At 45.7% G+C, this 15153-nt stretch overlaps 1 protein-coding gene across 1 annotated transcript; it reads right to left on the bottom strand.

Moving 5' to 3' along the window:
- Positions 1–1127: 1127 nt before the first annotated feature.
- PPP1R1B (protein phosphatase 1 regulatory inhibitor subunit 1B) lies at positions 1128–14197 on the bottom strand. The gene is made up of 7 exons (XM_074261387.1): positions 13753–14197; positions 11488–11548; positions 11000–11022; positions 9979–10054; positions 4492–4692; positions 2227–2352; positions 1128–2039 (listed from the first exon to the last, which is right to left on the bottom strand). Exons 1-7 carry the CDS (start codon positions 13831–13833, stop codon positions 1990–1992), a joined length of 618 nt encoding a protein of 205 aa, XP_074117488.1. The 5' UTR covers positions 13834–14197; the 3' UTR covers positions 1128–1989.
- Positions 14198–15153: the final 956 nt, after the last annotated feature.

The raw sequence follows: 15153 nt of genomic DNA, 5'->3' as shown, positions 1-15153 counted from the left end.
AGCATTATTCTAGCAGGGGCGTGGTGGATCCAATCTGGTCTCAGATACTTAATCACCGCGTGACCTTATTAAGAAATGACAAACCATTCCACTATCTTTGCCCCTCCCCCCATAAAAAATCCAAACCTCTCAGACAGTGTTAGTATGTATAGTCCAAGGAGTTACAAAGAGTCAGTCACGATTGAACAGCAACATAGTATCAAATGGTACCCACAGGTCTAGGGAAAGAATGATCGAAAGCAGGATATTCAAGGCGGAAATGAAGGATTCATGACCTTAGACTTTCTGCAGAGGAAAGAGCAGGCGGCGATGTTGAGGTATCTCTGCACATACAGGTGACTTTTTTTTAAGTGCACGTATTGGCTCACACAGACCTGTAATACCCGCTATCCAGCAGCTAAGGTTGGTGAATTGCTTGAGCTCAGGAGTCCTGAGCTTCAGTGTGTTAAAAACTGCTTGTTTGACTGTACCAAGTCCAGTATGGAAGAAGGTGACGTCTACCTAAGGAGATATGAATTGACCCAGGACAGAAACAATGGCTCAGGATTCCTTACCTGACCAGTAGTTAGGATAGGTCTGGAAAGACAGCTGTACTTCTAGCCTGGATGGGATTGGAAGCTTCTGCCTCCTTCTACTCCCCCCAAATGTGTTTTTAACAGCCTAGCCAGAACACTGTGAGAAAAGTGTCTCCATAGCACATTGCTGTGTATAAAGAGAAAATTTTCCTTCTAATGTTTTTGCCTAAGGCTGTGGAAACCTGAGACTGACCCAGGAGAACTCTTCTACCCAGATTTTCCAATCTCTGTTTGGTCTTTGGGAGGGAAGACAGGAAATAGAGAGTTCTAATTTCCCTCCCAGCAGTTCCTATATCTCTTACCTTTGTAATAGGAATTCTCATTACAATCTCCCCAAAATAAATTTTGAATTGGAAGGAGGGTAGCCTATGTTCTAGTCCTGACACTTAAGTCAGCTTCATGCTCATGAGCTACTAAGGAAGTTATTTTTCATTCCTAAAGTCTAGTTTCCCATCTGTCAATGTCTTAAACCCATCTCTTCCCCTACTTGTCTTCCTCTATTCCCCCCATAACCTAATTTCATCTATTCCCAAACAAAGTATGTGAGCAGAGTTATTTACAAAGCTTTATTCCAGCAAGGATGGGGAGCAGGCCCATTGACAGAGATAGGGAAAAGGGTACATGGGCAACAGGGCAGATTGAGGGTGGGGGAACTTTATCCCACCCCCACCCAGAACAAATACATATTCCCACACATATAGGCTAGGTTGCATTCCTGGCATCAAAGCAAAACAAAACAAACACAATCCCCCCCAGACCATCTCAGGGTAAGGGGAAGAGCTCCCAGGACTCAGGCATCTAGGCTCCCCATCAGAAGTGGTAAGAATGGAAGCAATTTCCAAAAAGTAGGAGGGGCACTTGAAACCTGTGCCCTAGGCAAAGCTCAATAAGGGAAAAAGAGCTACAAGAGATGCTTCAAAAGAAAAGAGTTCCTGAAGCCAGAGGAATGGGGGAGTTCTCATCTCTCCATGCTTCTCCCTCCAACTCTGGGCTTAGGGTCCTGCCCTGTGGGTCTCCTATGCCTAAGAAGAAGGGGGCTTCAAGAAATAGAAATGGGGGGAGGTTCAATTACTGAATCCAGTGCCTTGGAATCTCCAGCATGAGGGATGGGCCAAGACAGGAATGGGACTCAAAACTAACCCAACCTCACCTCCTCAGGGAAGGGAAAATCAGGGAATAATATGGATGGTAAGGGTGGGCATCAGGTAATGTCTGGGGGCCCTGGGCATCAGCAAAGGGACAGGCAAACAAGCAAACACATAGACTAGCCTCAATCTTCTAGGTATCAGAAGCTGCAGCCTTGGCAGGTGAGAGGTAGGGGGTAGGGAGTGGGAAACAGTGTTGTTCCCCCATCTTCCTCCCTCTTTGGGGTCAAGGGTTGTTGGTAGAAGGAGGAAACAGCATTCAGGGGTGTCTATGTGCCAGGAACAGGAGGACCAGGAGGCTGGGTTCCCTCACCAGGTTCTGCAAGATAAGTATGAATTAACTCAGTATGCAGCCCTCTGTCTGAGCCTACTCAGGGTCACCTGGCCCTCCATCCCCATCCAGCTCCTCAATCAATCTTTGTCCCCCAGTCTCAAGCCTGGACAGGCCCTTTTTCCTGTGAGCTTCACTTCTTTCCTACCTCCTCCAATGCCCTCTTGTCTCTCACCATTCTGCACAGCCTCTTCTTTCTCTTCCTTTCCTTCAGAAGTTCCATCCTTCTGGGGCTCATCCAGTGGGGGTGGCCGCTCCCAAGGCCCCTCCAGGCCCTGGCCACAAGAAGTCAGCTGCACAGCTATTAGATTTGAGGTGGGAGAATGAAAAAAAAGAGAGAGGCTAGAAGCTCTATTTATCCATTTGATCTTCTCTCTGCATCTTTCTCCAGCCCATTCTGCTTCCTCAGAGTATGGATATATGGTAAATATGTGCCTTAATTTTCTGTCTCCTTTTGTCTCCTTCTCTTTTGTCTGTCTCTGCTGGTCCAGTTTAGTGTTTTGTTTCTTGATAAATTGGTCCTCTTATTTATCCCCTAACTTTCTCTGATTAAAGGCAGACTTTCCTTTCTATCCCATATTCCTTTTTCACTGTTGTCTTTGGGAGTAGGGAAGAGAGAACAGGGACCCCTCTAAACAAACAATTCATTTCCTTCTAGTTCTGCCTATTTAAAAGGATACACAGCACTCATTCTCTGTCTCTCTCTCTCTCTCTCTCTCTGTCTCTGTCTCTCTCTATGTCTCTCTCTGTCTCTGTCTCTCTCTGTCTCTGTCTCTGTCTCTGTCTCTGTCTCTCTCTCTCTGTCTCTGTCTCTCTCTCTCTCTCTCTCTCTCTCTCTCTCTCTCTCTCTCTCTCTCTCTCTCTCTCTGTCTCTCTCTCTCTCTCTCCCCCCCCCAAATGAATGCAAGCAAGCAATTGATTAGGGAGTAAGAGTTTGGACAATAGTTGGCTTGCAGAATAAAAGATTCTAACACAGTCTTTCCCACTCACCCCTCTCCTAAGAAGAAGAGATAGAGAATTAAGTATTTATCTTCTTATCTGGGGGCAGGACATTATTAGTACTTCTTCATTCCCATGCTCAAATGGGAATGTAAACTTTAAAGTGTTGTATAAATGTTGGTTATTAATACTACTTTTCTGTTTGCAGACCCTCTGAGAATAATACTTAAAATTCAGCAGAAAGGATAGAGGTTAGATACTATGAACATGGCAAGAAATCAAAAGGATGAATAACACTACTGTTCTAAGAAACTTTCTGTATAAGGCACACTACAGTTCAGGATTCATCTGTGGGGCCAAGAGCTCCTTCTGAGGTGTTTCTCTGGACTCAGAAGACTTTTCCATGGGGTCTTTTTCTGGGTCTAGGGTACCCCCTTGAGTGGTTCTTATGGGTTGGGAAGGGTCTCTACATCTGGGAGCTCCTCTCTAGGGGAATCTATCCAGATCTAAGAATTCCTCTATGGGGTTTCTCTGGGCACCCTTCTGTGACATTTTTCTTGTCTGGGAACCTTTCTGTGGGATCTCCTTATACCAAAAGTCATGTCTAGATAAACACAAACATCTACCTGTGATTCCCTATGGCCTTGTCACTTTTTAGGCCTTTAGTTTTCACCTCTTTCGAGTTAGGGATTGGATTAAATAATCTCTAATCACACTTCCATTGTTGACAGACTATATACTATGCTTAGGGTTTTCTGCCTTCATACTGGCTGTCTCCCACACCTCCTTAGCATCTGTCTCTGTCTCTTAGCATCCCTTTCTTATAAAGTCCTTGTGAGTATGTATTGTTTCATTCTTTATACTTGTCCCTCCAGCATTTGCATCTAGCACAGTGGTACATAATAGGCACTTAATATTTGATTGATTCCTAAACATAGCAGAGGAAGTGGTTGGGGATCAGATATTTCAATTCTCCATCCAGACACTAGAGGGCATTATTCCCCTCGCCACAAGACAGTGATTTTAGCTTCTTAGGTCACCTTTGAGTTTGGGGTGCTGAGAGGAAAGACCTAGGAGGACAGCCCAGAACTATGGGAAGCTTGAGATCTCATCTCATTCTGTCCTTTGCTTCTAGACTGACCTGCATCCATCCCCTGTGGGAAGAGGCTTTCCAGGAAGGGACCTCTCCAGCATCCTCAGTCCTGTGCCTCCTACTTTTACTTGCAGGGAAGACCTAATTCTAACTTAAACCTCTATGTGACAGATTATTCTTTTTGTCCCAGTCTTAGAGGAGACTATAACACTTAAAACCAGGAAATATATTAGAGAAGACCTTCTAGATGAACTGAATTGGAATTAGAGCTGGGTATCTCTATTTCAGAGCCTAGATCTGAAATATAGCCCATAGTAAGGCTATCCTTAGTTTTGAAACAATTCATAAGTATGAGAGAAACTATGAGCCAGAAAGGAGCTGTTCAGGGGCCCAACCCTTCTAACTCACCAGGCTCCTTTCTGCCCTTGATAACTTCTGCCTGGCTAGAATCATCTTCCTCCTCTTCTTCCTCCTCCTCTTCTTCTTCCTCCTCCTCTCCCGGACATCCTCGGCTTCCCTGCTCACCTTCTTCTTCTTCTTCATCAGAAGGCTGATTCTCGCTCAGGTTGCTGATGGACTGCAGGTGTGATTCAGCAATACGCTGGACAGCTGGCACAGAGAGGGCATCAGGGTTATCCATGCCCATGTGGTCACTTAAGACCAGATGGGAGGATGAACGAAGGAATTTGCCTCTGAATTAGGGTTGTGGGAAACTGTGACATTCCTATTTGTGACAAAGAAAATACCACCCATTTTCCTTGTGCCTCTTACATGAAAAGGGTCAGGGCAGCTTTCAGCAGTCAAATTGAAAAGAGCATGGCAGAGCCTGATGGATGAGGCCTGGTTGGCACCAGCTGTGCCCTTGGTTAGCTCTAAGGTAGAGTTTCTGGCCTCCAGGATCCTGGCAAAAAGAAAGCTCTCCCCTAAATACCTTGTGCCAGGCGCCAGAGCCCGGGCAAGACCAAGTGGGCAGAGTATCTGAGTCAATGTTCTCTGGCCAGGAAGCCAGCAGCCAATATGGTCTGTGATTCAGCTGGAGAGTGGGCCATGTTTTAGCGCCAGACTGACAGTAAGCAGAGAGGAAACGCCCAGCTGACCCCCCTCATCCCCAAAGATATACCTGGGCAAAAGGTTTTTCTCCAAAGGGCAATATGCCAGTGTTACAGAAACTCTCACTATTCGTATTGCCAGGTCAGGCATGTGTGGTCAAGAATCACCATTTTTTTTTTTTTCTGGCAAAAGAGATCAGTAATGGTTTGAGCCCCTGGACACTGTGTCCTCTAACCATATGATCATAGATGTAGAGTTGGAAATGACCTTAGAAGCCATTTAGTTCAACCCCCTCATTTTTCCAGATAAGGGAACTAAGGCCAAGAGAAATTAAATGACTTGCCCAACATCATGTAGGTAATGTCTTAAGGCAGAATTTGAATCCAGGATCTCTCAAAAGTCTGCTATTTCCCCTATAGTCTATCGTGCTGGGAATGTTTCCAGTTGGCTTTGGGAGTGAGCATCCCACCCATTCTGATGGGTACTTCTAATACCATCTCTCTATCATTGATTACTCTAGATACTAGTCCAGCTGGATACCAGTCCAGTTACTCCTGGTAAGTATCGGTTGTTTCCTCCAAGCACCATAGGGCACTCACAGTCATGTAAGGAGGGTAATACCACGTTGTATTGAGGTAGACAGCGTCTAGGGACCCAGTAAGTTCCCAACCCAGCCCCCACTGGCTTGACCCACATCCCCTCCTTCCCAGCTCCCTCTGCATTGACCTAGAAAGCAGAAGTCATTACAGGCCTCCATTGGATACAGCTGACAAACAGCAGGCTGGGCACAGACCTCCCCAACAGGGACAGCACAGGCATGGTTCCACCTTATCCAAGCCAGATCTACACCCAGAGATGAGCCCAACTAGAAGCTACTCCAGCTTGGACTACTTGGAGACAGAAGTGGGGAAATGAGGGGCAGAAACTTTAAGGACAGGGAGGAAGATGAAAGGGCTAGGAGAATGAGGTAAGAGCTAAGGAGACACCAGGGGAGGAGCAAGGCTAGAAAATACTGGGGAATGGGGAGGAGAAGAAGGAGAGAAGGTAAAGTCTAGAATGATTTCTGAGCATTTAATTTTGACATTAAATGAACACCAAGGAAAGAAAATTCAGGGCAAGATGTAAATGAAGGAGCTTTCTTTTGGGAGACTACAGCTCAGGTATTTTTTCTGTGGGCCAGGTCCAGCTTCCTGCCTTCTACTTCCAACCCCCACTGCTTGGGCACACCCTCTCTCCTTCCTGATCCCCAGGTTGGCACAGTGCCAAAGCAGGGAAGCCCAGGGGGGCCTATCCTGGCTGGAAATCTTGCCTGCTGAGCCTGGGAGCAGAGCAGTCCTGGTTTCTGCCAGCTCCCTGGATGGCAACAGTGCGTCCATTGTCTGCCCACTGGTCCCGCCCCCAATGGCCCCTCCACCCCCTTCCCTCCACACCCCAGGAGACCCAGGCCTTCACTACAGCCTGCCTGACTTTCTGAAAGTTAGAGACGCAATAAAAACATCATAAATCCCTCCACCCTTGTCCTTGATCCCTTGCTCCAGAAGCCTGCAGCAACCCTTAAAACCTGAGGACTCTATGTCCTGAGTCTCCTTGAGCCTCTGAAGGATCCAAGAGAGAGATTACAACCACTTTCCTTCCAATTTCTGTCCTCTTCTAAATATCCTCTTTGCCCTTTCCTCTTTCTTTCCCTGTCTCCTTCAGACCTTCCCCTCTACCATGGTCTCCTCCCAGCCCCCATTCTTGTCCCACCAATGTCTTCCTACCTCCAGGTTACCTCTCTCCAGTATCCTCCGATTTGTTATCTCTCCCTTTTCAGGGGACCTCAGTCCCTGACTAAGAGGATAAATAGTGAAAAAAAAAAAAATTGATAAAAATCTACAACAAACATATGGCTTTTGGAGATTTGCAAATTGCTAGTAGTATATTAATACCTTATCTGATCCAACAACCCAGGATCTCAAAGCATTTAGCAATGTGTATATTCTTCACGCTGTTTTTCTCTCCTTTTTATCCAAAGAAGAAATCACAAAGGCTTATAGACAATTGACCTCCATCACTGTATGAGTGTGGAAGCAGAAGCTGGGGAAGGAGCAAAGTAGCCCAGGGAACCTAGGGGTGAGGGACCAACTTAACAAAGTCCCTGGAGGAAGCAATGAGAAAATTTAGGAGTTGAGGTGATCACAGGAGTCCATAAAAAAGGGGTATGTTGTGTTGGAGATGAAGAAATGGTATTGGGGACACTCAGGATAAAAGGGGTCCAAGGAGAGAGGAGGCTGAGGCTGAGGCATTCCCTCACCCCAATTTCAGCCCTAGGACTCTGAGATGAATGGGGGAGGAGAATCTCGGAGCTTGTGAGGTATGAGCAAAGTCTGTAATAACAATAGGTGTGTGTATGTGTGTGCGTGCATGTGTGTGTGTGTGTGGTGGGGAGTGGGGGATGGGGCAGCTCCTGAGTGGTTCGAACACTCTGTACTCATGCTGAAAGCTTGGCTTCCTTTGCCTTTCAGTCTCCTCTCCCATTTCTCCTGTTCCCTTGCCTATATCCAGATAGGTCCTTATTCCCATGTCTCTCTATAGCTGCTTCCCCCTTTTAATTCAGGGCAGCCCCTCTCCAATTCTCATTTTTGTACTATCCTCCCTGCTGCCAGTTGCGACCCCCAGCCTGAAACACCTGGAATGCCCTGGCCGCCTGACCCCAGGAGTGGAACATTCCCTGGGCAACGTGAGTCCCCACTGAGAGGAACAAGTCTGCCTTTACCCCTCCTCCCCTGCAGGCCCAGCCAAGTCAGATGCCTTTACCTAAGAGAAAGTAGAAAGGGGGTAGGGCTGGACCAGAAGGTCCATTGAATCATTTAGTTCCCTTCCAGACCCTCCTAAAGTCATATATTTCCCTCAGTCTCTAGGAGCCTCTCCCCTGAGTTTTTTGGGAGTAGGACTAGGGATTTGATTCCTCCCCCTTCTTTCTGGACAGGAAAAATACCATGACATTTATCCTAGGACTTCATGGGTAGGCAGCCCTTTCCCACATTAATTCTCATTCCTTGCTGTAGTTCCATTCCCATCGTCTCTCCTGTTCTGGAGAAACTTTAATGTCCCTTTTCTTTTGATGGAAGTGTGGAGAACTAGGAGATGAGGAAAGAGGTGACCCAAGAGTCTGGGAATGGGGGTCAATCAGTTACTCTGATTAAAGGGCTTCAGTCCCATCTCCTTCCTTTTTCCATACCCAAGCTGGATGTACCTGTTGACTTTGGCTGGCATACTATGCTAGTTAAAGCCACCTCTGGAGCTTTCATTACACTTTTACAGACCTGAGGGAGGAGGAGAGAGAAAGGGAGGGATTCAGGAAGAGCCTTAGGCAGAAGTTGAGAACGGAGAAAGAGCCTTGGAGTATTTATCCCTTAGTGCTCAGAAGGGGGAAGATATGGAACAAGAGATCATGGCTAGGGGATATCTTGCCCCGCCCTCCATAAAAAAAAAAAAATATATATATATATATATATATATATATATATATATATATATATATATATGTATATATATATACACACATACATATGCACATAACTGGAAAATGTTCAACATAGAAAGAAATAGATTCAGTCTTTTTAGATCTTTGCAAACACAAAGAAAGGGAAAGGAAAGAAAGATACTGGTATTGTGGGGATTATCTCTCCTTCAGAGAAAGCAAGAAGAAAAAAGAAAAACTAGTTTTCTTTTATTTTTTTTTTTTAGCAAAGCTATAAAAGTGTAAATTATGTGACTTGATATAAACATGAACTTTTATTATTTAAAAACCATAGACATTTCTTTAGGTTCTGCTACCTGGTTTATTTGTTTTTAGGTTCAAAAACTAAAATTTTTTACACTAATCTACAAAATTGAATTATGTGAGGAGAGATAGGGACTTTAGAAAAACAGCGCATTTCAGAGATGCCTCCACTAAAGACCTTTCTGAATACCCCTTTCTGAATACCCTTTTCATTCTTCCAATCCATCCTCTACATGACCACTGGATTGATATTCTTTTTTTTTTTGGCTGAGGCAATTGGGTTAAGTGACTTGTCCAGAGTCACACAGCTAGAAAGTTAAATGTCTGAGACCAGATTTGAACTAAGCTCCTCCTGATTTCAGGAGTAGTGCTCTATCCACTAAGCCACCTAGCTGACCCTGGATTGATATTTCTAAAACACAAGTCTAACCATATCATTCCCTGGCTACAGATAGGATAAAATACCAACTTTTCTGTTTGACATTTGAAGCCTTTTGCAATTGGATTTCAGTCTTTCTTTTTAAGTTTAATTTAACTTTTAATGTTTTATTGACATTTTTTTTCTATCACCGTCACTTCTATTCACCTCTACATCCTAGTTGAGCCCTCCCTTGTAACAAATAAGTACAGTCAAGAAAGAGAAAATCAACATGTTTCTATCTTATCTTTCTGATTTAAATCTACAGTACTCCCTTCAAGCATCCTTGGTTCCAACTAATTTGTCCTATTCACCATTGTTCAATATAGGGTATTTCATGTTCCACCCTTTGCCTTTGCTTAGGCCATCTCTGGCTACAATGCTTTCCCTCTTCCTGGCTGGCTCTTGGAAATCCTTTATTTCTTCAAGAAGCCCTTTCCTGATTTCTTTAGTTCATAGTGTACCCGTCTGAAATTACTTTGTATTTCTCAGTCTATACTTTGTAACAAACACCATACATGTATCTTTTTTTTTTTTTTTTTTTTTTTTTTTAAATCTCTAGCACATAAGCACAAAGTAGACACTTACCATCCCTAAGTCCCTGCTTTTAGCTCCAGGCCCAGAAAAGAGGCAAGGGAACAAATAGAGGAATAAGTAGTACCTTTTAGAGAAGGTGGAGTATAGGCACAGGGATTGGGTCTCTTGCTCTTGAGGTGGTGCCCCTCTCCGGAGGATCTCTGCCAGAGGGAAAGTTTGGGGTTAATAGAGCAAAGCTACTCGTTCTACCTTGGCCTCTCCTCCTTCCACAACCATTTGGCTCCTTTTCCCATGCTCACCCTATCTAGCCTAAGTAGTCTTTCTTTCCTGGTCCTTCCATAGATGTCAGGAGGAAGCTGAGCAAATTGTCCCTGATAGCAAGGGATGTATGGGGATTATGCTAACCTGTAATGGTGTCCACCTTGATTAGAGATGCCTGTAGAAGAGGGGGATGTTAATAATGAGAGTCAGAGGTACCCTAGAGCCAGCAGTGACCCAGTAAGGTACCTGCCTATTGGCACTGCCTCCAGCTCCCTGGAGGCTCCACCCTGTGTCCTGGATCACATCCTGTTTAGGCTATAGAAGGTACAGTGAGATCAGTGGAGTGAGAAATAAGGGAGCTCTGAACCTCACTTCCATTCTCTGGGCCTATTTCCTCTTTTATAAAAATGAGTATTCTGGAGTGCATCAGAGGTCCTTAACTAATTTTTTCTGTCATGTACCTCTTTGGCAATCTGCTAAAACTTATAGACCCCTTCTGGGAATAATGATTTTTTAAAAATTGAGGGAAATGCTAAATTTAAAAGGGATAATCAGGCTGTAAAATTCCCCCTTTTAACTTTACAGACTCCCTGAAATCTACCATGCAGTAGACTGCAGATTAAGAACTTCTGGACTAAATGATTCCTTCTAGCTCAGTCTACTTATGGGTCAAAGGCAGATGTGAAAAATTTGAGAATGAGAGGGAAATTCATATGCAGATTTATTTCTGAGTCAACTATTCAGCTGCCTGCTAATAGGGTAACCCCCAAAAGGATAAATTACTTTGTACATAGTAGATGGTTAATAAATGTTTTTTAATTAAATTAGTTGAATTAATCTATAAGTGACCCCAGCTGTTTATATTTTCTCTGGGAAACTCTTACCTGATAGGGAGAAGCCTCTTCCTCTGGAACCAGATTGTCACCAGACCAAAAAAAAAAAAAACAAATACAAAAGAAAAAAAAAAACAAACAAACAAACCAGACACCAAAATCAGTGTTATTGTCCCCAAACCATAGTCCACAAGACAGTGATTAGGGGAATCAGCTGGGGACCACTACTACCTATTAGTGAGCTAGGGTTGACTACAAGGAACTTACATATCCAAGCTCCTAAACCTAGTCCAACTCTCTAGCCTCCAGCTAAAAGCATATTTTCTAGGGCTTCTGAAGAAGCCCTAGACATCCCCCAGGAGGATGGGGCTAACTGAACAAGAAGAGACTGAGAAACATGCAGAACCCAAAGATGGGAAGGTGTGGGAAAGAAGATAGTAGTGGTTCAGTGTAACCTGAGGATGGGGACCTAGAAGATTGACTTAAGATACAGGGCAACATCAGTGCCTGAACCCCATCTTTATCTGGAAGGACCTCACCTGGAGAAGAGTGCTCTGAAACTCGGAACAACATGGCAGGGGTTGGTCTTCGGCGGCGGATCTGTAAAATTAGAAAAAGAAAAGTAGGGGCAGGAGAGTGAATGCTGCTGACACTGATTTGACCCTTAACTACTAGGAGACAAGAACCTGGATTCCCTAAGGGTCAATTCAAATGGCCATTTCTAGAGGTATCTCCTTCCTCAATTCTGAATCCTCAGTCCTCAAATCTAAATCACAGACATGGAGAAGTCTGATGTTTTCTCAGTGTCTTTGAGGAAGTCAGAGGGGAAGCACATCTGAGTCTGGCTTCAGTTGCCAGGGCTATGCTATTCAGGGGAAGATGCCCTCATATTCTACTTGGCACTGCTCTCTGGTAGGTCAATTCAAGGACTCCTGGGGAAATCCAATCCACCTGCAGAGATGAGGTAGAGAGATGGGTTCTGCAAGCACTGGAAGCATCTCCATCTAGCATTATGCCAATTCCCAGATGGAAGAGATGTTTGCCCTTGTTCTTCTGTAGGGTCTCCCTCATAAAGGGATCTACTACCTCTCTCTGGACTTTCTCTTGTCTAATCCTCTGCTATGCAATTGTGTAAGTTTGGAAAATCTTCTGTGGAGGGTCTCACTCTATTCAGGAGCTACTTAATAGGGCCCCCCTATTGAATGAGCCTGATTCCCAAACACAGCTGGAAGGGAAAGGCATCCCCTGGATGCCCATGTCATGCCAAGAAGGCAGTGGTTTTAGCCCCTGAGCTGTTCCCAGTGCTTGAGAGCCAAAAGTGGTAGCATCAATTAATTAGGTCCCCTCTGTGGGCTCCAGGGAAATTCATAAAGAGAACCAGGTGAGAGTTAAGATCCAACAATTATCTCCCCCCTGTCAGATTACTAACCCTTCCCCCACTCTTTCTTCTACCAAAAAAAAATATTGCTTAGTTCCAAGGACATCCCCCCAGCACCCACCCTCTAAAATTAAACCAAGTATATGGAAATGCATTTTAGATGGCAAATTGATACATAAATATAAGGCACTGCTGTTATTCTTACTACTGTCCTTATTCCCTCCCCTCAACCCACTTAATGGTTCCTTTAGAGCTGGGACTCTTACTTTCTTTGCTCTCCATTAGAATGAACTATATTTCAGCAGCAGGTGATACAACTACCATTCTTGACTGGTCAAAAAGAGACCAGAACTCCTCCATACACACACACACACACACACACACACACACACACACACACACACATCCCTATGCCTTACCCCCACCCCTACTCCCATAATCTACCCCCACTGACCCTTGGGAGGAACATTAAGCTAAGGGGGTAGTCTCCAGAATGCTGGGCTATTTTTCTCTAGAGTTGGGCGTGGGGTCAGTGTCATTTCAACAACATTATTTTGAAATTATCTGGGGGAAGGGTCCTGAGGCAGGAGATCTGGTGGTTCTGTAGTCAGGGCTGCAACTTGTTTTCTTTTTGTAGGGGGGAGGGGGAGGACAGTGGGGGTGGGAACTATTTCCCACAGCCCCACAAGGGGACTTTTAAGGATTCTGGGGGAGCTTACTTCACCCCCAAAAGAGTTGATTTGGGACAACCTGAGAAACTAATGGTAAGCAAGAGAGAAGCAAGGTATTAGGAAAGGAAGAAAGCAAGAAGTGGTTCTTCAGGGGATAGGAATAATGGGGTCAGTGTTGGGGTCCCTCGGGAAAGGAGTACAGCTTTGCTAATGTCCTTTCAGCCCAGCAGTTCTGAGATAGAAGGCAGCATTGCTGTGGGGGAGGAATGGGGACAGTGCATATGTGGTGGAGCGGATTAGAGGAGGTTGGAAAGTTCCCTTGGTGATACATTCATGGGCTTGACCCACAAGTGCCAAGCACCCCTGGCTGCCTGGCTGCCTAGAGCCCTCACTGAAAAAGCTAGGGGAGAGGAGGGGGAACTGGTGCCCCAGGAAAAAGTTGACCAACTCTCTAGCTAAGTTTGAGTGCTTTGCTTCCCTTCCCCCAATTCGCACATTAATGTTCCCCTCAGTAGCAGGAGCCTCTGTCTCCCCCTTCCTCACCCTTTCCCCCTAGTCCCACCCTCCACTCAGGCAGGAGTCCAGCATGGCATTTGGTAAGACAGGTATCCCAGGGAGGCAAAAGAGAAAGTCAACTAGAATGTTAGAAGGGAGGTGGGTGCCTCCTGGGGCAGACAGAAGGGGGTAGAATTAACTCTAGCTGACCACAGTGACATCCACTACCCCCCGACCATGGTGCCCCTTCCTATGCTTACCATCTCCACCTGGCGAGGGTCTAGCTGGCTCGGGGGTGCAGGCACAGAGAACTGAATCTTCTTTCGGTCTTTGGGATCCATGGTGAGGACTGGGAGGTGGAGGGGGTGACTCTCCTCTTGCCTCTGTTATTCAGGGAACCGGAGGAGCCTGTGGGTCCCGAGCTGTTCTTCTCCTCCTGGGGTTCTGCTCCCCCGCTCGCCTCCCTCCTTTTCTTCCCCTCTCCCCTCCCCTTCTCTCCCCTCCCCTTCCCCTCAGAGGGTGCGGTGACAGGCAGGCAACGTGTGGAGGAGGACTGTTCACGCACAGATAAAAATACAGTACTGAGCGGTGGGGAATGAGGATTTGCTGGCTTTTTTTTTTTCCCCTTCTCTTCTCACTCTGTCTCTCTCTGTGTCTCTGTGTCTCTCACTCTCTCTGCTTTCGATCTCCCTGTCTCTGTGTGGAATATGTGTGTGTGTGTGTGTGTGTGTGTGTGTGTGTGTGTGTGTGTGTGTGTGTGAGAGAGAGGGAGAGAGAGAGAGAGAGAGAGAGAGAGAGAGAGAGAGAGAGAGAGAGAGAGAGAGAGAGAGAGAGAGAGAGTGAGTGAGTGTCGTGAGTCTTCTGGTCCCTCCTGTCCACTCCCTTTACCCTAGCCTCAGGGTTGCATCCCAGCCCCTTTGGCTTATGACTGGCACCTAGGTTTCAGAGAGGGTGTTTAGAAAGGTGACCAATGAGAGGAGAACTGTTTTCTCTTTGGGACTGTAAGGAGGTGGGGTAGAGGGTTGGAGTCAGGTTGGAGGGGGGGCTTCAGGCTGGGGGCCCCCTGCTGGATCCCCAGAACTGGAAGCTGCATTATTGATGGAGTCCAGCAGGGTGGATAATGGGGGGGTGGAGTATGGAGAAGGCAGCAGGGAGGGGGGGACTGGGGTTTAATTAAGTCTTTAACTATTTCATCATCAGGATGTTCTGGTTCCCAGGGGGAGCATTGGGTCAGAAAGAATGTAGGTGCTGGGCCAGGTTACGTGAGTGTATGAGGATGTCAGGTGTGCAGGAATGTGTTGATGTACAGGTGGGTGTACCAGAATGTGTAGGAGTATAGAAGTAGGAGCATGTGAAAACGTGTAACATCTTCTCCTATGGCAGCTCCTAGCATGCACATAGGAGAAAGATCATGGGTCCATGTGTATATATATATGTATGTGTGCATGTACACATGCTTCTGAGTACATGTATAAGTATATAGGAGTGTGAGCATGTGTACTCATGTAGGTGAAATTTATCCACCAGCTTTTTCTGCTTAGTACTTCAGCACATGTATGAGGCATGTTTCTAGCATGTGCTTATAGCTGAGAAAGAAGAGTAGTGGAGCATCATTAGGGATGAGAAAACAGGAAGAGAACAAGGAAGGGCAGAAGTGCAAG

This window comes from Sminthopsis crassicaudata, chromosome 4 (assembly GCF_048593235.1).
Source record: "Sminthopsis crassicaudata isolate SCR6 chromosome 4, ASM4859323v1, whole genome shotgun sequence".
Classification (NCBI taxonomy): domain Eukaryota; kingdom Metazoa; phylum Chordata; class Mammalia; order Dasyuromorphia; family Dasyuridae; genus Sminthopsis; species Sminthopsis crassicaudata.
This window is presented reverse-complemented; position numbering and strand designations above follow the sequence as displayed.